Consider the following 23,621-nt stretch of genomic DNA (forward strand, 5'->3'; position numbering starts at 1 on the left):
ATATATTTTACGAAGTGTTGTACATTGGGAATATCTTTGTAACCCACTGCCTGTATAGGCCTGTCAAAGGCTTACAGTATTGCTAAATAATAAAATAAATATAATAATAATCACAATGCAGCGAATGACGGGAAGGTGGCTATATATATGAGCGATTTTTCGTAAAGAGCGAAGGTAAACTTCTGGGAGATTGCAACAGGTCCGGTTAATCGTATGGCGTTGATTGAACGTACAGTGATTCCATGAGTAAGGATTTTGGCAATGATTTTTCCTTTGAAATCATACATGCCACGTCCCAGTGGATGTCATGGCCAGTGCCCTGATGATGCTCGACTAAAGCATTCGAACGAGTTCTGCCTTGGGCGACGTCATTTAAGGTGTTGCTTGAGCTTCGTCGTGAATTTTCCTGTTTCACGGATGCAGGAAGCCGCATCTTGTAGGCAACCCGTTGATAGACAGCTGGGCCAATAGGGTCCTTGACCAGCAAGGGGCGTACTTGAAGGGACATGGGCCACGCGAACGTCGTTCTGAGAAAAAAATGCGAGCAATGTAATCACTGACGCCACGGCTATTGGCACCAGCTTCTTTGCGCATGCCACAGTTAGGTTTCGCGGGGCAGAGGCACGCTGTTCTCGTGACCGTAGTATTTGGACTGGATAGCCGTTGCGCATGAGACCTAGTTGTTTTACTTCTGTTGCTTCGCTCTTAGTGCTTGAGCGTCTTCAAACAGCACGGTTGAACAGAGCGGAAGGGACTGTATGAGATGGTATGACTGAAAGTTTGGGTACCTTCCTATTGGGTGGCCTTGCGATGAACCGCGGTTTCCAGAGAATGGCCTGTGCGGTCTACGAGGACGTCGAGAAAAACGATGCGGCCGTCCACTTTTTCCTCTAGGGTTAACTCCATACCTTGCTGCAATGTGTTGAGGTGTGAAAGAAACCTTTCCACGTCTTGCCGGTTGATGATGCAGAAGCAGTCATCGACATAACGTACAAAATACTGCGGGGGGGGGGGAGCTGAATGAGGAAAACGCTGCGGATTCTATGGATTCTAATGCAAGGTTGGCACACGCAACAGAAACCAGAGATATACATACATACATACATACATACATACATACATACATACATACATACATACATACGTACATACGTACGTACATACATACATACATAAATACATGCATACATACATACATACATACATACGTACGTACGTACGTACGTACGTACGTACGTACGTACATACATACATACATACATACATACATACATACATACATACATACATACATACATACATACACATGTTCTTTATTTCTCTGAAAGAGAAAAAGGCCCATAGGCAAAAAGCTACTTCAGAGTAGCTTGACTAGGCCCGGGGCCCATTACAAGACAGCAGGGCACACAGAATTCGGACATTATAAAGCACCAGGTCAATTTGACTAAGCACTGCAATTTCGAACGCAAAAAAGACGAAACATGTAAGTTTTTTTTACCAATTAAATCAATTTGAACATGAAACAATATAACAGGCAAGAAGAACAACAAATGAAATCATAATCAGACATCTCGAACACAACGCTACTAAATAGTTCTAAGCGACAGACATAAGTACAAAATATGATGTTCACTATGATTGAATGCCAACAGCGCAAACGACGCAGACAAAGTAGACGGAAACACAGGACAAGCGCTAATAATCTAATAAATCTAATAATCTAGTTGACCATCTTCGAGACTGCCAATCTTGTTTTCCTTCATTGCCTTACTGTGATATCCTCTACAAACACCCGTCCCGATTAACTCGTGAGATTATGGAAGCATATCACATGAGGAAAAAAACAAGGTTATGCGTCAGTAAGCCATCTATTTCATTACATGACAGTGAGGTTGCATACCTTGATGCCACGTAGAAACATGGGTTGTGTTTACTAGCTGATAAGTTGGCCACTTTTTCTATAAAATGTACTACTTTCCTTGAATAAAATTTCAGTTGTGAATACAGCGCTTGTCCTGTGTTTTCGTCTACTTTGTCTGCGTCGTTTGCGCTGTTGGCATTCAATATGTACCACCAACTCGCCCGTTTGGCTATAGTGTTCACTATGAGTTAATAGAAATAGGGAGGTAGAATTTTCTCTTTGTGAAGAGACACAGTGAGGATGTACAAGCATGTACACAAAACAATAGTTAAGAAAAAAAAACTGTCATCATCCATGCGACTGAGAAAATTTTTCATAAAAACATTTCTTTTACAGCCAGCATTCCCACACTACCATTCATTTGAATGAAGTGTGTTGGGAACTAGGAATTGCATCATTTGCCTCCCATAGTTCGTGCGAGTCTGAGGTACCGACCATTGGTTTCTTTGACGTGTATATCTGGGTGGGTCTATTTTTTGTAAGGATGCAAGTTTGAGGAGGAATTTACTGATGTGGGAGTTCGAGGATTTCATAAGAAGCAGGACGTTGTACTCTAACATTTTGTTTACTGGTAGAATATTGTGTAGGATAAATAATGGTGGTGTATGTGTCATGTAATCAGCGGAGGAAATAATACGGATGACCATTTTCTGCAAGATGAGAATGTGGTTAATACGTGTACGGGCTGCGGTCCCCCAGACTAAGTGGCAGTAGGTAATTTGAGAGTTAAATAATGCATGGTATATCACTTTCTTAATTGCTACTGTTAGTATATCGTGACATCGACAGATGACACCTACAGTTTTTGATAAGTTACTTATTTATTTATTTATTTATTTATTGTACCCTCAGGGCCCGAAGGCATTACAGAGGGGAGTGGGAATACATAAAAATTCAGTCTAAACAGCAACAACAAGGAGAGAAAACAAAAATAAACCAGGAATACATAAAAAGTGAACACACTGGAAGGCAATGAGATTAGAATGCAGTGGGGATATATTAATACAGTGTGTAGACAGTGAAAGGCAATTTTTATACAGTAATAAACGACACATACTCAGAAAGAAACATTAAGGACTTTACGAAATGCACTGTTATCGGAAATACCTGCGATGTCGTGGGGAAGGTGATTCCAGCTGACACAAGTTCGGGGTATGAATGAGTCATGAAAACATTTGGTGTGAGAAGATGGGATTCCAACTTTATGACGGTCATCAACGCGTGATGATATGTAACATGGTCTAGACAGTAACTTAGGATTGAGAAAGCTGTTGTGGCAAATTTTATGAAAAAGACACAATGAGGCTATTGATCTGCGGTGGGAAAGAAGTGGTAGGGACAAACTTGATTTCATGGCGGTTACACTGCTTGTTCGGTGATAATTAGAAAGAACGAAACGGCATGCGCGGTTCTGCACAGCTTTCAAATCTGAAACGAGTGAATCGATGCCAGGGCTTCAGACAGATGCAGCATATTCTAACTTGGACCGTACCAATGTTTTATAAAGTAATAATTTTATTGAAGTAGAAGAACGTGAGAAATTTCTGCAAAGGTACCCAAGCATGCGATCAGCGTTATTTATTATGTATTCAACGTGAGTTTTCCAAGACAGGTTACAAGAAACGTAAACACCCAGATATTTATAACATGACACGGTTTCGAGAGATACGTTGTTAATGTGATAAGAAGAAGGGGCATTAGAGAGACGAGAAATGCGTACATGTTTACACTTATTAATGTTTAGTTGCATGTTCCAAGTAAAACACCAGTCAAGAACCTTGTTAATATCGGATTGAAGACAAGAGACATCATTACCATCTTTAATTTCGCGATAAGTAATACAATCATCGGCAAAAAGATTAATTGAAGAAGAAATGTTAGCCGGTAAGTCATTTATATAGATGAGAAAAAGGAGGGGCCCAAGAACTGACCCCTGAGGCACGCCGGAACGGACAGGCAAAGAATGAGAGTTTATATTGTTCGCTGTTACGAATTGTGAACGGTTAGAAAGAAAGCATTGCAGCCATGCAAGGACATTAGGGTCTATGTTCAGATTGCTTAATTTAAGAAAGAGAAGCTCATGTGAAACAGTGTCAAACGCTTTCGAGAAGTCCAAAAATATGCAATCTGCCTGAGACCCGTGGTCAAGGATGCAATGAAGGTCATGTGTGAAACAGATTAGCTGAGTTTCGCATGAAAAAGACTTACGAAAACCATGCTGGGCAATGCTGAAAAAGGAGTTAGATTCTAAAAAAGAGATGAGATGAGAATATATGACGTGTTCCATGATCTTGCACGGAATACTAGTGAGCGATATAGGTCTAAAGTTATCAGGAGAATGTTTACTTCCGGACTTATGCAGTGGAATCACCTTCCCAATTTTCCAATCATTGGGAACACAACCTGTTGCAAGAGACTGTTAAAACAATTTAGTAAGAATTATGGAACAATAGTACGAGGGGGTACCCAAAAGAAACCGGACTTATTTTTGTTTGAACTTATTTGTTCACATTTTAAGCACAGACCTTTAATATCCTTCAAAGTACTCTCCACTTACAATAATACGTTTGTCGAATCTTTCATTCCATTTTTCAAAACATTGTTTTAATTCATCTTTTGTGATGCTTGACAGTCCCTCCGTCGTTTTTTTCTTCACCTCAGCAACATCAGCGAAACGCTTTCCATTCACCTGTCTTTTCATTCTACGAAACAAAGAAAGTAGCACGTGGCAAGGTCGGGTGAGTATGAGGGTTGAGGAACAGAGGTCATGCCATTTTTGGTCCGAATTTGTCGTAGAGACAGGGCTGTGTGAGTAGGGGCATTGCCATGGTGGAAAAACCAGTCACCCGTCTGCCACGAATCAGGCCGCTTCCACCGAACACTGTTACCCAATCTTTTCAAAACATCCAAGCAGAAAGCCTGGTTAACTGTCTGACCCTGCGGAACAAATTCTGAATGGACGACTCCTCTCACGTCGAAAAAACAAATCAGCATTGTTTCGAGGTTTGGTTTCAGCTGATGAGCTTTCTTGAGGCGAGGTGAATTTGAAGTTTTCCATTGGCATGACTTGCTTTGTTCAGGATTTAATTCAGGAACACTTAAGTTGTCCCCATAGCATCGTCCTTGAACGTCTTTCTGAATATTTCAAGAGCTTCCGTTCCACTTTTTTCGAGAAAAAATCAGAATTTCACCGGCACACGCTGCTCACGAACATCAGCCATTGCAAAAACGACGCTCAGACAAAACAGTCGTCACTCTAAAACTCTGCCTAAACTAGTCTGACCTCCTTCAGCGACGGCACTCGGCTTACTGACTCTGAAATGTTCGTTCTATGCACTCCTAGCGGCAAAACGCGGTACGACAGAAGCTTTGCCGATTCAAAAAATTATTCCGGTTTCTTTTGGGTACCCCCTCGTACTTTGTATTAATTAAAAACTTCGAATTAATGTTGTCAACACCGCAGGAAGAGGAAACCTTAAGATTTTCTATGATGCACTGGATGCCTGACGCGTCGAATATAACTGGATCCATAGGAAGAGCATCAAAAACAGGGCACACGCGATGAACGAGAGAAACATTGGTAGAAAATGCCGCAGCAAATATATTGTTTAGAACAGAAGCACATTCGTATGGAGGAAAGGCAACACCATCAGAAGAAGTAAGTAGTATTGTGGAAGGGTCTTTCTTGTTAACTACATTCCAAAATTGTTTTGGATTATTGACCAGCATAGCAGGCAGTGTGTGGTTAAAAAATGTGTCCTTTGCGTTTTTTAGCGCACCTTTGTACTCTGCAGCTGCGGAAAAGTAGGCCTCCCATCGTTGTTTAGAATTCAACAACTTCGCAGAGCGGAACAAGCGCTTCTTTTTATTGGAGAGTCTTTTTAAAACATTATTAAACCAAGGTGATTCCCGATCGCACTTCAAAGATCTTAATGGTACAAAAGTGTTAATGAGATGTTCAACGACATCCTTGAACAAATCCCAGTTAGCGTAAAGAGAACGCTGTGAAAAACCTGGTAAGTAATCATCCAAAAAACCAGCTAGTTCGCAGTTAATAGCATTAAAATCAGCCCGTTTATAATATCTAATGTGTTTAGTTTGACCAACTCGGATATACACAGGAATTTGTACATCAAAATGCAGCAAAGAATGATCACTGAGACCAGGTAGGTAAAATATCGAAGGGATATGATGAGGCACGTTAGTTAGAACAAGATCTAAAACATTCGATGAGGATAAAGTAGTTCGAGTAGGTTTAGAGACTAACTGCGAAAGATTGAAATCCATACAAGTTGACAAAAACTTTTTACACTCAGTAGAAAAAGAGCTGAGATAAGGTGATGTACTAGTCCACATGATACTAGGGTAGTTAAAGTCACCAGCTAAGACAATAGGTGTACTCGGAAATCGTACAGTGGTCATGTTAAGGGAATCATGCAATTCATCAACGAATGTTGGGCTCGAGGACGGGGGACGGTAGCATATACCCAAAATCATTCTCTTAAAACGTACACTAAGTTCCACCCAAACCAGTTCCAGGCTAGTTGGAATATTAATAGGCGATGCTACAATGTTATCCGCGACAGCTATTAAAACACCTCCTCCAGATCTCTCACTTCTGTCAGATCTAAACACGTTATAGCGTTTTTTGCAGTCAAATAGTTCAATGTCCGCTATCTTGGAAGAAAGCCACGTTTCGGTTAGTAAGACGACATCAGCATCACACGAATCAATGATAGGATTAAGTTCATCGCGCTTGGGTAGCAAGCTTCGTATGTTGGAAAAAAGAAAAGAAATCGAGTTGCCAGTATCGGACACCGGCCCACTGCCCCTCGCGCAGCCCTACGGCGCGTAGGTCGAGCCAGAGGTACCGTGATTTGACTGATGATTGTGGACTGGCGAAGAAGACGATCGATCAGTCGGCTCAGCATGTGACGAAGCAGCGATACCGTGACTTGAGTTACTATCAAGATATTGTAAGATATTGAATATGGTCAGGCCACTTAAGATGTTCGTCAAAGATGACTCCTAGATTTTTGTGTTTGGTGACGACTTCAATGCTATTTGTGCCCAGAGTAAGTGACGCAAGTGCAGATACTGTGAGGCTTACTGGACTGAAGATTATTGCTTTAGTTTTTGTGTTGTTGATTTTTAAGGAGTTCATATTGGACCAGAGCAGCACTTTTTCTAGAACAGAATTTCCTCTCTCAAGTAATTCACTTGCAGATAAACCCGAAAGAAACAAACTAATATCGTCAGCATAAATTACAAATTTTGCCATATCTGTAATCTGTGTCAGGTCATTAATGTATAAAATGAAGAAAAATATATAAAATCAAGAAGTATACTGGGTCTTCATATAAAATGAAGACCCAGTATACTTCCCTGAGGTACACCACAGTTAATATATTCAAAAAAAGAACAGAAGTCGTTAAGGAGACCAAAGTAGAAGCCTGGGCGAGTTGGCAGGTACTCATTCTAAAACAGCGCAAACAAGGAAACGCACAACACCAGTGCTCGTGTTGTACGTTTCCTTGCAACGTCCTTGTCTTGTTTGCGCTGTTTTAGAATCAGAGATATATCACCGCGCTGCTCTCGAAAAATCGTTCATATATAGCTACCTTCCCATCTTTCGCTTCGTTGTGATCAAGTCACCCGTAGGGGCGCCAGAACAACAATCCTTTTTTGTTTTTTCTACATCTTTGACGATAATATGTTTTTTGACAAGGTAGGTAAGAATTTCCCTCGCCAGGCGGGATTTTATCGACCCCTGATCTTAAAAGAGAAGACAACATGGGCGCTTACCCTCAGCTGTTTAATGAGGTGAAAGCGATCGATTCCGTATGAGGCTGAGAAGAAATTCGTTTCACGCCTGCTCCGATTAGGCCTTTTGCTTGCATTTTATCCGCACATGAGCGAGAGTTTTGGGAGGGTATATATGCATCGATCACTTGAATCTCGTTAAAAAATTGTGCGTATGCGCTCGTGCTGACTTCTTTCTTGTTTGTAGTATCTGCAATTCGTAGACGTTTATTTAGGACTTTATGACCACTGGACATTTGCTCGAAATTGATTTTAAATCATTTATTTCCCGCTAAGAGTTTTCGATTATGTCTTTTACTATACTTGGCTATATACAAGGACGGAAAAATCCTTCCCATCGAAAGAACTAGAACCAGTGAAATTCAGGAGAGGACCGCTTATTAAACTTTCGCACGCAAAACCATATACTGACTGGACGCCCGAACAAAGAAGTTTGGACCAAATACCATGTAAGAGCAAACCTTTGGGGCTAAGGTGCGACTGGATACCGGTTTTGCCGACGCGACACATACAGCTTCGTTTTCCTGGTGCGTGAACAGCAGTGTGACAAGGTAAGTTGCTGGGCGAGTTGGTTCAAATATTCCATGACTACAGCGCAACGAACGGGACAAGAAGGACACAGCCAGAGACACAACACAGCGCTGACTTACAACTGAAATCTTTATTGCCTGCCAGCCGGAATAAGTACCTAGCAGGCGGTGAAAAATGAGAAGTAATAGACACAATTCATGCAGCGGAAACAATTCAAAAAATAAAAAATAAAAAAATAAAAACAAAATAAAGCACACGCGTGTCAACATTCACATTCAAGGTAGCGTTTTTCTTTTCCTGACAGCAGTACAGATGGTGCGCTTATGCATTCTTCCGGGAGCCTTGCTAACATGTGTGCTTCTATGATTTCTCTTGTCAGCGAATCGCGGTTCCTACCTATCACAACGCACTCGTTGTACAATGGTACGCAGGCATTATTGTCATCTTCGTCATCAACAACATCACTTTTGCAGTTTCTGCAGTGTTTCGATGCGTGGCCTACGATAGGCCCACGTGCGACATTATAATCATGCTCTTTCAATCTTTCGTTGATACATCGGCCGGTTTGGCCGATGTATTGCTTCCCACATGACAACGGCAAAGAGTGCTAGGTACTTATTCCGGCTGGCAGGTACTAAAGATTTCAGTTGTAAGCCAGCGCTGTGTTGTGTCTCAGCCTGTGTCCTTCTTCATGTCCCGTTCGGTGCGCTGTAGTCATGGAACAGCAGTGTGGTGCCCACAAGCGCTTTTTGCTGTGAAAAGAGAGCGCTGTCTCCACGAGACATGCAAATTTACATGCTGTCGGCAAGCCATGTCTCTCGCGCACATTTACCGACGTGTCTGTGGGCGAATGACGTCTAAAGGGCGGACATGCAAGGGTGCCCACATGCGAAATACTACTTCTTTCAGACGTTGCCTTACGTAGCCGTCTCATTGCTTGTTTTTTGCATTGATTCTTGTGCAGGAGGCCGTCAGAGTGATGCACTATCCAGCCACGATGGTCAAGCAGGTGCAGAGTGTTTCAGGAGCAGGCGACTGGTAAGCGCCATGGCCGCCAGCAACGTCGCTGCCAGGCAGTGTGCTTCCTCGCGCAGGCGGTCGCACAAGCTACACTCGCTTTGGGAGGGAATACAGACCTCAACTTGGAGGCCTGCAGAATGTGCAGGAAGCTATTAAACTTGAAATAATACGGCTGAACTTCAACGCAGCGTGCAAAAGAAAACAAACTCGTAGTTACCTTAGGGAAGCAGCCAAAGAACGGTGATATAGAGATTCTCTTGCAATTCTTTCCGCTTGCAGCCGTTATTGCCAGCATCAGCAAGTCAGCGCGTTGGGTGATAAGAATAGAATGGAATGGAATGAAAATAATAGTTATATTAGGCAGCTTCACATCACTACTGGTCTGTTAGGGTAAGATGGCCAGAAAAGGGAAGCATAGTTGGGGGCAGATTCACCTCCGGCTGTGCGCGAAGGCGAATGGGCTGATCACGAGGCAGCTCCACATCTTTTATGCCACTTCCTCTGCAAAAAAAGCTTACATTGCTGATCTGAGGATAGCTGCGGCCCTCGCAGCAATGGCGAAGCAAGTTTGCTTCGTCGGTGGATCCCCAAAAGTTGTGGTGCTGGCGCTGCCTGTCTCGCAATGGGTGCTGCTGCAAAGAATCGACCATGCGTGGGTTTTCTAGCGCCACTTATGCACCTCTTGGGAGGGCGATAAGGCTGGAACTTTGAGCAAGCGGTAAAACTACAGCCGGTGTTCCCAGAGCCTGCGCTCAGCTGTGCGGCAAACGCAAGTGTAGCGGCAACAAAGAATGAAAACGAATAATCGCTCGCTGTGCCGTAAATCGTCTAGAAAGAGGTGAGCGGAACCGTAATATGGATCACCAAGGATGTCACGACCAATGAAGCTTAGGACTTCTATTTGGGCCACTTGGCCCCCACTGCTTCATTTATTCATTCATTCTGTAAGGATAAAGAAGAAGATGTGTCCGGTGACTGAAAAGACGAAGACGAGGGGGCAGTGTTCTCGCGAGTTTTGCCAGCGCTACGCTCGTGTGTGCTTCGCTGACCTGATGCCGGACTGTTGCCGTCGCCGTTTCCGTTGCTCCAGTACCTCGTAATAAACCCCCCTTTACATTTGGTGGAGGAGCCGGGGTACGATGCCCCCGACGCGCAAGATGTCTGAGGACGTCCAACATCAGGCCTTACAAGTGGGCCAGGCTTACATCTGTGCGGCTCCCTTCGACAACGGGACCCGACCGTCTTCAGCGGGACGGACGAGAATGATGTTGAAGATTGGCTCACATCGTACGAGCGGGTGAGCGTCGACAACAATTGGGACGATGTGTCAAAGCTGAACAACGTCATTTTTTATCTTGCCGGTGTGGCTAACCTCTGGTATCGCAACCATGAGGCAGATCTTCAAACCTGGTCGACCTTCAAGACTAATTTTTCAAAACTATTCGGTCGACCGGCTGTCAGGCAACTCCGAGCCGAACAGCGATAGCGCGAAAGATCTCAGAAGGCTAGTGAAAACTTCACTGGCTACACTGAAGATGTCGTTGACTTGTGCAAGCGAGTCAATCCTCAAATGTCGGAAGCCGATAAGATCCAACACATCTTGAAAGGCATTGATGACGACGCTTTTCAGATGCTTTTAGCGCGCAACTTGCGTACCGTTGCGAAGTTGTTACGCTCTGTCAAAGCTTTGAGCAGTTGCGCAAGCAGAGGATTCTGACACACCAGCAGCCAAATCAGGTTGAGTCGCTTGCTGGGCTCACGCCTGCTCCTGACCCCTCGCTGCTACAGCAGATTAAAGACTTCGTGCGGGAAGAAGTGGCACGTCAACTTTCCTTTCTGCCGAGCGCTCAAGACCGACCATCATATCTGGTTCCAGCGCTCCGACAGACACAATGTCCCGTGTTTGTCCCGTGTGGTTCTTTCTCTTGTCCCGTCCTTTTGCGCAGTTACTTTTGTTCACAATTCAAGAACAAGTTGCTGAGGCTCTTCCACCAGCCCATCCGTCACCACCTGTCACAGTTCCGCTGACATACGCTGACGTTGTCGCCAGACCACAACCGGTGGCGGCTCCGTTCAGATATGCCAAAGCCGTCGCGAGACCGCCTCCTGTCGCGGCTCCAGTGACGTATGCTGACGCCGTCTCAAGACCGCAGCCGCCATTCTATAGTGCACCTCCGGCGCATTTGCGAGGGCCGGTGCCTTACCGTCGACCTACTCCAAGGGTCAGCGATTCCTGGCGCACAACGGACAATCAGCCAATTTGCTTCTGTTGTGGCCTTCCTGGTCATGTAGCCCGGCATTGCCGCCGTCGTCTCCCAGGCGCGGAAATTCCTCCCCAAGCTCCTGGGTACTGGCCTCCAACGAGTCAGTACTCTGTGCCTGCTGCGCCGCCGCAGAGTCGTGATTTCTCCCCGGACCGTTCTGCCCTCTCCAGCCGCCGGACCTCTTCTCCACGACGCAGGTCTATCGCCTATGCGACGTCGCCCCACCGCTAACCAGGAGGAAAACTAGGCGCCGCAGTTCCTGAGGCGAGAACTGCGTCCACATCGAACTTCGAAAGGCCTCATCCGTCAGCCGCTAACGTCATTGAAATTTCCGTCGACGGCGTTTCCGCCATGGCGCTTGTCGACACTGGTGCTGCGGTTTCTGTCATGGACGCAAAGCTGTGTATTTCATTAAGAAAAGTAAAGACGCCAATTGCTGGACTCTCACTGCGCACTGCCAGCGCTCAGAACATCCAGCCGTCGGCAGCGTGTACCACTCGAGTTGTCATCAAGGGGACCATCTATGCCGTCGAGTTCGTCGTACTGCCCTGCTGTTCTCATGCTGTCTTCCTGGGCTGGGATTTCCTATCGCGCCATGCTGCTATTATCGATTGTACTCGAGCTTAAGTCGAGTTCTCTTACCTGCCCGAAGCTGTCTTGGTCGTTGCCCCTTCTGGTTCCTGTGTTAAAGCCCTCGTTGCCGAAGACATTGACCTGCCTCAGTGCTCTTCAGATCTGGTACCCCTCTCTTGCGGCTCTCTTCGCGACGACACTGTCCTCTTCACACCGTCCCCTATCTTTCTGCCACACGCCGTACTGACTGTATCCGCTGGCCTCTCTGTACTGTTCGTCTCTAACCCATTCTCATTCCCCAACGCCTTCCGCCTAGGTGAATGTTTCGGCATTGTAAAACCATTCGCGTCTCTGCTCATCCGCGAAGAGGCTGGCGACGTGCCGCACCTCTCCATAGCCGCACTCAGCCCACCAACTGCTGCGCCCGATCCCTCTTCGACCGAAGCATGCCTTCGCTCCATCGACGACAACCTTCCAGCGCCACAAAGGACACAGCTTCTTACTTTACTTCATCAGTTTCGCTCGTCATTTGACTCACATCAAAGTTCCTTGGGTGAAACTTCCACTGTCACCCATGGCATCGACACAGGGGACCACGCACCGCTGCGACAACGTCACTATCGTGTGTCTGTGGCCGAGCGCCAAGTTATTGAAGACCAAGTCGACAAGATGCTCCAGAGCGGCGTCATTCAGCCCTCAAGCAGCCCTTGGGCGTCGCCTCTAGTGCTCGTCAAAAGAAGGATGGCCCCATACGCTTCTGTGTCGACTACCGCTGCCTTAATAAGATTGCGCGCAAGGATGTCTATCCCCTCCCTCGCATAGACGACGCTCTGGACTCTTTGCAAGGGGCAGAACTCTCTTCCTCCCTCGATTTGCTTTCCGGGTACTGGCAAGACCCTATGAAAGAGGGAGATCGTCCCAAAACCGCCTTTGTGACACCGGATGGCTTGTATGAATTTACGGTGATGCCCTTTGGACTTTGCAACGCCCCCGCGACTTTTGAAAGAATGATGGACACAATTTTGCGTGGACTTAAGTGGAAGACATGCCTTTTCTACCTGGACGACATCGTAGTCTTTTCCCCGGACTTTGACACCCACCTTTGAAGCACGTCTTGACCTGCCTCTGACGCCGGCCTGCAGCTGAACTTAAAAAATGCCGTTTTGCCGCCCGTCAATCAACCATCTTAGGTCATGTCGTCTCTAAGCAGGGTGTTAGTCCCGACCCAGCGAAACTTCGTGCTGTGGTTGACTTTCCAAAACCTACCTCCATCAAAGACCTGCGCAGCTTCCTGGGTTTGTGCTCGTATTTCCGGCGGTTTATTCGCACCTTTGCGTCGATTTCTGCGCCTTTGACCAAACTGCTGGCTGGAAGTGCGGATTTATCACTGTGGTCCCCAGCGTGCGAAGACGCATACAACACCTTGCGCCACCTCCTCACAGCGCCGCCCATTCTGCGCCATTTCGACTCGGCCGCTCCTACCGAAGTTCACACGGACGCCAGTGGTGTTGGCCTCGGCGCTGTCCTCGCCCAACGAAAACCCGGCTTTGACGAATACGTCGTTGCCCACACTAACCGCACACTCACACCAGCAGAACGCAATTACTCTGTAACTGAAAAAGTGTTTGGCGATTGTATGGGCCCTCGCGAAGTTTCGACCATACATCTACGGGCGCCCTTTTGACATTGTGACCGACCGCCATGCGTTTTGTTGGCTTTACAACCTGAAAGACCCCTCAAAGCACGCTCCCATTCATTCACCGCGATCCGCTTTCAGGGGTTTTTGTCCTCCGCTATCATTATCCTTTAAAACGCTTGAATCTTTGAACGCATTCTTCCTTTGTCCTGTCATCTATGCGCTCTTATAGCACGCTCACATTCCTTCCCCGCGATCCTTTTTCAGGGTTTTTGCCCTCCACTGTCACTATCCTTAGAAACGCTTGCACTCTTTGAAAGCTTTCTTCCTTTGTCCTGTCACCCCTATGCTCTTATAGCACGCTCCCGTTCATTCCCCGCTATCTTCTTTCAAGGCTTTTTGTTCTCCACTATCATTCTCCTTTGAAACTCTTGCTCTCTTTGAACGGCTCTCTTTGAACGCGTTCTTCCTTTGTCCTGTCATCTATATGCTCTTATAGCCCGCTCCCATTAATTCCCCGCGACCCTCTTTCAGGGTTGTTTGTCCTGCACTATCATTATTGTTTGAAACGTGTGAATCTTTGAACGGATTCTTCCTTTGTCCTGTCATCTATACGCTCTTATAGCACGCTCCCGTTCATTTCCCGTGATCCTCTTTCTTTGTTTTCTGTCCTCCTGTATCATTATCCATTGAAATGCTTTCACTCTTTGAGCGCTTTCATCCTTCGTTCCGTCGTCCCTATGCTCTCACAGCGCGGACCCATTCCTTCCCCGCGATCCTCTTTCAGGGTTGTTTGTCCTGCACTATCATTATTGTTTGAAACGTGTGAATCTTTGAACGCATTCTTCCTTTGTCCTGTCATCTATACGCTCTTATAGCACGCTCCCGTTCATTTCCCGTGATCCTCTTTCTTTGTTTTCTGTCCTCCTGTATCATTATCCATTGAAATGCTTTCACTCTTTGAGCGCTTTCATCCTTCGTTCCGTCGTCCCTATGCTCTCACAGCGCGGACCCATTCCTTCCCCGCGACCCTCTTTCAGGGTTGTTTGTCCTGCACTATCATTATTGTTTGAAATGTGTGAATCTTTGAACGCATTCTTCCTTTGTCCTGTCATCTATACGCTCTTATAGCACGCTCCCGTTCATTTCCCGTGATCCTCTTTCTTTGTTTTCTGTCCTCCTGTATCATTATCCATTGAAATGCTTTCACTCTTTGAACGCTTTCATCCTTCGTTCCGTCGTCCCTATGCTCTCACAGCGCGGACCCATTCCTTCCCCGCGACCCTCTTTCAGGGTTGTTTGTCCTGCACTATCATTATTGTTTGAAACGTGTGAATCTTTGAACGCATTCTTCCTTTGTCCTGTCATCTATACGCTCTTATAGCACGCTCCCGTTCATTTCCCGTGATCCTCTTTCTTTGTTTTCTGTCCTCCTGTATCATTATCCATTGAAATGCTTTCACTCTTTGAACGCTTTCATCCTTCGTTCCGTCGTCCCTATGCTCTCACAGCGCGGACCCATTCCTTCCCCGCGACCCTCTTTCAGGGTTGTTTGTCCTGCACTATCATTATTGTTTGAAATGTGTGAATCTTTGAACGCATTCTTCCTTTGTCCTGTCATCTATACGCTCTTATAGCACGCTCCCGTTCATTTCCCGTGATCCTCTTTCTTTGTTTTCTGTCCTCCTGTATCATTATCAATTGAAATTCTATCACTCTTTGAGCGCTTTCATCCTTCGTTCCGTCGTCCCTATGCTCTCACAGCGCGGACCCATTCCTTCCCCGCGACCCTCTTTCAGGGTTGTTTGTCCTGCACTATCATTATTGTTTGAAACGTGTGAATCTTTGAACGCATTCTTCCTTTGTCCTGTCATCTATACGCTCTTATAGCACGCTCCCGTTCATTTCCCGTGATCCTCTTTCTTTGTTTTCTGTCCTCCTGTATCATTATCCATTGAAATGCTTTCACTCTTTGAGCGCTTTCATCCTTCGTTCCGTCGTCCCTATGCTCTCACAGCGCGGACCCATTCCTTCCCCGCGACCCTCTTTCAGGGTTGTTTGTCCTGCACTATCATTATTGTTTGAAAGGTGTGAATCTTTGAACGCACTCTTCCTTTGTCCTGTCATCTATACGCTCTTATAGCACGCTCCCGTTCATTTCCCGTGATCCTCTTTCTTTGTTTTCTGTCCTCCTGTAACATTATCCATTGAAATGCTTTCACTCTTTGAACGCTTTCATCCTTCGTTCCGTCGTCCCTATGCTCTCACAGCGCGGACCCATTCCTTCCCCGCGACCCTCTTTCAGGGTTGTTTGTCCTGCACTATCATTATTGTTTGAAACGTGTGAATCTTTGAACGCATTCTTCCTTTGTCCTGTCATCTATACGCTCTTATAGCACGCTCCCGTTCATTCCCCGCTATCTTCTTTCAAGGCTTTTTGTTCTCCACTATCATTCTCCTTTGAAACTCTTGCTCTCTTTGAACGCGTTCTTCCTTTGTCCTGTCATCTATATGCTCTTATAGCCCGCTCCCATTAATTCCCCGCCACCCTCTTTCAGGGTTGTTTGTCCTGCACTATCATTATTGTTTGAAACGTGTGAATCTTTGAACGCATTCTTCCTTTGTCCTGTCATCTATACGCTCTTATAGCACGCTCCCGTTCATTTCCCGTGATCCTCTTTCTTTGTTTTCTGTCCTCCTGTATCATTATCCATTGAAATGCTTTCACTCTTTGAACGCTTTCATCCTTCGTTCCGTCGTCCCTATGCTCTCACAGCACGGACCCATTCCTTCCCCGCGATCCTCTTTCAGGGTTGTTTGTCCTGCACTATCATTATTGTTTGAAACGTGTGAATCTTTGAACGCATTCTTCCTTTGTCCTGTCATCTATACGCTCTTATAGCACGCTCCCGTTCATTTCCCGTGATCCTCTTTCTTTGTTTTCTGTCCTCCTGTATCATTATCCATTGAAATGCTTTCACTCTTTGAGCGCTTTCATCCTTCGTTCCGTCGTCCCTATGCTCTCACAGCGCGGACCCATTCCTTCCCCGCGACCCTCTTTCAGGGTTGTTTGTCCTGCACTATCATTATTGTTTGAAACGTGTGAATCTTTGAACGCATTCTTCCTTTGTCCTGTCATCTATACGCTCTTATAGCACGCTCCCGTTCATTCCCCGCTATCTTCTTTCAAGGCTTTTTGTTCTCCACTATCATTCTCCTTTGAAACTCTTGCTCTCTTTGAACGCGTTCTTCCTTTGTCCTGTCATCTATATGCTCTTATAGCCCGCTCCCATTAATTCCCCGCGACCCTCTTTCAGGGTTGTTTGTCCTGCACTATCATTATTGTTTGAAACGTGTGAATCTTTGAACGCATTCTTCCTTTGTCCTGTCATCTATACGCTCTTATAGCACGCTCCCGTTCATTCCCCGCTATCTTCTTTCAAGGCTTTTTGTTCTCCACTATCATTCTCCTTTGAAACTCTTGCTCTCTTTGAACGCGTTCTTCCTTTGTCCTGTCATCTATATGCTCTTATAGCCCGCTCCCATTAATTCCCCGCGATCCTCTTTCAGGGTTGTTTGTCCTGCACTATCATTATGGTTTGAAACGTGTGAATCTTTGAACGCATTCTTCCTTTGTCCTGTCATCTATACGCTCTTATAGCACGCTCCCGTTCATTCCCCGCTATCTTCTTTCAAGGCTTTTTGTTCTCCACTATCATTCTCCTTTGAAACTCTTGCTCTCTTTGAACGCGTTCTTCCTTTGTCCTGTCATCTATATGCTCTTATAGCCCGCTCCCATTAATTCCCCGCGACCCTCTTTCAGGGTTGTTTGTCCTGCACTATCATTATTGTTTGAAACGTGTGAATCTTTGAACGCATTCTTCCTTTGTCCTGTCATCTATACGCTCTTATAGCACGCTCCCGTTCATTTCCCGTGATCCTCTTTCTTTGTTTTCTGTCCTCCTGTACCATTATCGATTGAAATGCTTTCACTCTTTGAGCGCTTTCATCCTTCGTTCCGTCGTCCCTATGCTCTCACAGCACGGACCCATTCCTTCCCTCTTTCAGGGTCTTTTGTCCTCCTCCGTCGCTATCTTTTAAGCGCTTCACTCCACGTACCTTTGACATGTTTTTTACTCTCACAGCACTTCTATTGCTGCCCCGCCAACTACAATTCTGTTCAGAGGGGCAGCAGCGGAAGTGGACCCTTGCTGATATCATGCATGGGAAAAATATTTTACTGCTCTGAGGGATTACAATAAGCTTTTAAAAAGTTATAAGAAAAAGTTTTATCATCTAGACCTACTGAGCATCCTCCGTACCAACCCCCCAAAGTTTTAGAACGTTCTTACTCCTCCGCGTAGTAAAAACCATAACATTTCCTTGCTTAACGAAGACGGTTCTCTGGTACCGGTAGAGCAGCGCTCCAATGTAATGAATTCATACTTCTCATCCATTTTCACTCATGAACCTGCTCAAAGCACGCCGGTCTTACCTCGCTCACACCTCAACCAGATGCCGCCCATTCATATTTCTGCAGAAGGAATCGAGAAACTTATTGACAGCCTTAAGTTCTCTACCAGCCCCGGCCCTGACAACCTCCCCGCGAAGATTCTGAAGTCCACTAAAATAATTTCTAGCCTGATCTTGCAAATCATATTCACCCAGTCTTTAACCGACAGCTCGCTTCCGGAAGACTGGAAACTAAGCAAGGTAGTGCCAGTATTCAAATCAGGAAACCGCTCAAATCCGTCCAACTATCGCCCAATTTCATTAACGTGCATTGCATGTAAGCTTATGGAACACATTATATACTCTCAAGTCGCCAGCCACCTTCACAATAACTCATTTTTCTTTTCTAAGCAGCATGGCTTCCGCCCCGGTCTTTCATGCGAGACAAAACTTTTTGAATTCACTACTGACCTTCATTTGCATTTGGAATCATTATTTCAAACCGATGTCATATTTTTAGACTTTTCAAAAGCGTTCGATCGCGTCCCGCACCGACGTCTTATGTCAAAACTTTCTTGCCTCAATATTGATCCCCTCACACTATCATGGATTAACTGTTTCCTCACTAACCGGTTTCAATATACCGTCATCGGCGGTTATCATTCAGCAACTCATGAAGTGATTTCAGGCGTGCCGCAGGGTTCTGTGCTTGGGCCCCTGCTCTTCCTCATATTTATCAATGATCTCCCATCCGGCATATCTTCGTCCATTCGTCTTTTCGCTGACGACTGTGTGTTATATCGTCGCATTTCCTCTCACGACGACCAGGTTATCCTACAAAATGACCTACAAAAAATAGATAATTGGTGTTCCGAATGGTTGATGGAGCTGAACATCACTAAATGCAAATTTATGCAAATTTCACGCAAGCATTCCAATATTACGTATCCTTATTCTCTTCAATCAACTATCCTTTCGCAGGTTGAATCATATAAGTACTTAGGTGTCACAATCAGCAGCAAACTGACGTGGGAAAAACACATCACTCAACTCGTTGCTGATACATCAAAACACTGGTTTTTTTTAGAAGGTCACTTTCACTGTCTCCGCAATCAATCCGTAAACTAGCATACGAGACTTTCATTCGCACTAAACTTGAGTACGCATCAGCAATTTGGTCTCCTCACCAGGCTTACTTAATTAACACCATTGAATCCATTCAGAATCGTGCGGCACGCTTCATTACTTCAGATTACGATTTTCACCACAGCATTACCGCTATCAAGTCATCCATCGCTATCAGCCCACTAGCCCTTAGACGCAAAGTTTCTCGCTTATGTTTATTGCACAAATTATATCACAATTTTCCTAACCTACGCGAGTCCCTTCTAGTCCCTCCTGTGCGCACGTCATCCCGTTTATTCAACTCCATGAGCATCCAACGTTTACACGGATCAACTAATGCCTTTAACAAATCTTTTTTTGCCAGCCGCTATTCAAGACTGGAATCGGCTTCCAGAATCGGTTGTCATTGAAAGCGATCCAGAAAGGTTTAAAGAACGTCTGATGTGTTATCTTGCTGTATAAATGGTTTCATTTCCCTTTCGTGACTTTATTTCTCTTTATGCTTTTGTTGTGTGTGTGTTTTCTTGTTTGTTCTTTTTTTTTTAATTCTTTTTTTCCCCACCAATGTGAGTCATGATGAATGTACTACTCCCCCCCCCCCTTATGTAATACCCCCTCCCAGGGGCCTTTAAGGGTCTAATAAATGATGATGATGATGATGAATCGCAGCCTGGCTGGCGGGTTTCTGGGCGGCCTGGTGCTCCGCTTACCTTGGGACCGGTGCATGGGAGCTGGCATGATGGCCGCCGGCAGGTGAGTGCCGCTGTTACTTTCAACACATTTCACGGAAAAACCTCCCCTTGCAAGTAAATTTCGTCCGTCAGTTAAAATGCTCCAGAACCGGCAAGGTGCTGCTTTAAATAGGTTCGGAAATTTCTCGTTTCCTGTAAGTCTTAGAAGAAGAATAATAAGAATAAGAAAGCCTTTTGTTGTTCTAATAGAACATAAAGGTACCCCAGACAGAAAGCTCAAAAGTACCAGCTTGAGAGTGTCTGACACGGAATGTCTAAAAGAATTTTGCGGCGAAATTTACGGTGTTGCTTTGGGTACGTAGGACGAGCTGCGATGAGCATCAGCCAGAAAAGATCCCAAATAGAAAGTGTCAATGCCACCGCATAGATTCAGTAGAACGTTGAAGGCAGGAAGTACTTTGATTTGGGCTAGTTGGTTCATATCTTGAAAGAAGTTCGGACGGCGCGAAAACAACAAAGACAAAGGAGACACGAACACAACAGGACGGGCGCCAACTTGCAACTGAAGTTTATTGCACCAGACCCCTACATTTTATGCATCACCCCAGCCATATCTCGCAAGCCTATCACACATCAAAACGAAATTGTCATCAAAAGTCCTAACACAGGAAGTAGGCGCAACTATTACAGACAGATATGCATTCTGCACTATACACATGATAACATTTTCCTTATTTTATAAGTCTCAAGATTAGAAGAGCGAGCAACCCACATGAAAGCAATTCATTCTGAAAAGCAATACAAACGCTTGAACAAGGCAACCAGAGCGCAAACTCAACAATCCTGATTTAACACAAATTGTGATAATGAAAGAATGACCAACAACAAACGCGGAATTTTTTTTTTCTTTTTTTTTTTGGTGGACATGAAAACGTAAACCTTCGGGGAAACCTCCCAGCGTCAATGAACTATTTCTAGCGTCAAAATCATTGAGAAAACCTCCCAGCGTCAAAGATAAAACGTAAAATCTAAAGACAGCCTTCGAGAAAAGCCACCTCAGCGTCACTAATTGAAATTGAAGGCCTACTCACGCATGCGCTTCCGGCTTTCTTAATAAAAAATGCCTCCACTACTTCCCGCTCAAATCTGTCTTTACCGCTCTTCAAAAAAACTGTTTTGCTCAAATCCGGACTACACCCTTTGCAAGTCTTGCAGTGGTCAGCAAGGAAACTTCAGCATGTGGGTCGCGCGCTCTTCTAATCTTGAGACTTATAAAATAAGGAAAATGTTATCATGTGTATAGTGCAGAATGCATATCTGTCTGTAATAGTTGCGCCTACTTCCTGTGTTAGGACTTTTGATGACAATTTCGTTTTGATGTGTGATAGGCTTGCGAGATATGGCTGGGGTGATGCATAAAATGTAGGGGTCTGGTGCAATAAACTTCAGTTGCAAGTTGGCGCCCGTCCTGTTGTGTTCGTGTCTCCTTTGTCTTTGTTGTTTTCGCGCCGTCCGAACTTCTTTCAAGAGTTGAAGGCAGGCTGCAAAAATACACAAAGGTGTTTAGTGCGATCCAGGCTGGGTTTTTAGATTGAATAAACTCTGAGAGCACAGATATATCGCATCTATTAGCGCGCATGGTAAGTTCCCGCGTCGATCAGCGCGCACGATAGCGGTTCATAATCAAGTTTCTCCGATTCGTCGAAGTGTGTTAGATTTGCCTATGGCGTCGACTCGAGGGTCACCTGGATTGTAGTCCACGCGCAGACGGTTTCGCACAGAAGCAAAGAAACAGCACAAGAGTGGCGCGGCATTACTTACCTCTCAAAAAAAAGCATCGGTCATATGATTTACTTAAAAGTAAGGTAAATATAACATGCACAATGCAGAAGAAACACTGAGAGCGCAAACTTATCGCGTCCATTAGCGCGCATGATAATGGTTCATAGGCAATTTCCCCAGTTGAACGAACTGTCTTGTACGGTCCTTGTGGGCGCCGTCGCAGTGATGGAGACTGCTTGTCACGCAACCCATTGCCAACGTCGGCCAGTGATGAATACGGTTTGGAAGAGAGTTTAGCCTCTTTAGAGACGACGCTCCCTAGTATGGCGACCTTTAGCCGAGAGCAGCGTAGCGACCTCTCACTGCAGCCCCTTATAAAAGCGGCAAAAGGACGAGTCGATTCAATCCCATTTATTTTGAAAGATTCTATCTTGTTCAAGAACTACTCCGTCGATGGTGCTGCCCTGCTTTTGGTCGCCCCGAAAAGTGTTCGAGCGCAAGTTTTGCACGCTATGCACGATGACATCACGTCTGGTCATTTAGGCTTCTCTCGCACCCTACACCGAAATCACCAGCGTTTTTATTGGCCGCAAGTTTACGAGACCACCGAGCAGTAAATTGCGACATGTGAAGAATGCCAACGACTTTAGTTCAGCGATGTGGTTGTTTGGGCATGTTGGTCAGACATGATATGAAGTTGAAGCGAACAACGAGACAAGGACGGTCTCTCGTCCCTTTCGCCGTCCTTGTCTCGTTGTGTGCTTCAACTTTATATCATGACTTTAGTTCGTTTAGGCACGACCCACCACGACGGCCGGTCCTCCGCAGCCCGTCAAACCACCAACTTCCCCTTTCGAAAAAATTGGAATTGACCTGCTTGGTCCTTTCCCAAAGTCTTTAGAGGGACGCCGCTGGGTGAGTGTATGCGTAGACTAACTTACCAGATACGCGGAAACCGCTGGTCTCGCGACTGCCAAGGCTGATGATGTTTCGTCGTTTCTTCTGCACCCTCGTATTCTTCGCCATGGTGCACCCGATGTTCAGCAAGGCGGAAATTCGGGCGACCCGATGTTCAGCAAGGCGGAAATTCGGGCGAGTTGGTAAGTATTCATTATTTTGTTCACAGCGCAGCAAGAACGGGACAGGAGACAAAAGAGTGACACAAACAAGCGTTGTCACAGCGCTTGTTTGTGTCACTCTTTCGTCTCCTGTCCCGTTCTTGTTGCGCTGTGAACAAAATCATCCACTCCATATTTTAATAAGTGATCGCGGACAGAAATTTACTGCTGATGTCGTGGGAGAAATGCTCCGGCTTTGTGGATCAGACTACTGGCACTCCACACAGTGCCACCCGCGAACCAACCGTCTAGCCGGACGTACCAACTGCATACTTTTACTACCGGCCTCCAGTGTCGACTGTGTACCCTACGACAGAAATAAAGAGATTATTATTATTATTATTATTATTATTATTATTATTATTATTATTATTATTATTGTAGGATGGGGGTTTGTTAAAGGCACTGGGACCTCAGGAGCAGAGCGGCAACAGTCCGTGGTCGGCGAAGGCGAGAACACAGCACGCGCAGCGATGGCAGCGCCGCCGCTAAGCAGAACGGTCGTCTTCGTCTTCACAATTGCCCCCGAGGAAAAGAGGAGCCAACCTGGCGACTTAGGGCGCGGGCAGGATGGCTGGGTCGTAGAATGGCTTGAGGCGCTGGACATGAACAGTCTCGCGTCCACGGCAGCGGCGATCAGAAGACGGCACGAGAGGTTCGACTGTGTAATTAACTGGAGATGTA

The 23,621-nt window shown here is 45.6% G+C and overlaps 1 protein-coding gene across 3 annotated transcripts in view; it reads left to right on the forward strand.

Moving 5' to 3' along the window:
* Positions 1 to 23,621, forward strand: part of LOC149367588 (uncharacterized) — a 1,242,925-nt gene that overhangs the window by 1,195,493 nt on the left and 23,811 nt on the right. For all 3 annotated transcript variants that reach the window (XM_089556290.1, XM_089556305.1, XM_089556318.1), the window contains 2 exons: positions 9,240 to 9,313; positions 20,015 to 20,098. In XM_089556290.1, coding sequence (XP_089412416.1) covers positions 9,240 to 9,313; positions 20,015 to 20,098 — 158 coding nt within the window. The remainder of the gene's footprint in view (positions 1 to 9,239; positions 9,314 to 20,014; positions 20,099 to 23,621) is intronic.

This window comes from Amblyomma mixtum, chromosome 1 (genome assembly GCF_055824585.1).
Source record: "Amblyomma mixtum isolate Tamu chromosome 1, ASM5582458v1, whole genome shotgun sequence".
Lineage (NCBI taxonomy): Eukaryota > Metazoa > Arthropoda > Arachnida > Ixodida > Ixodidae > Amblyomma > Amblyomma mixtum.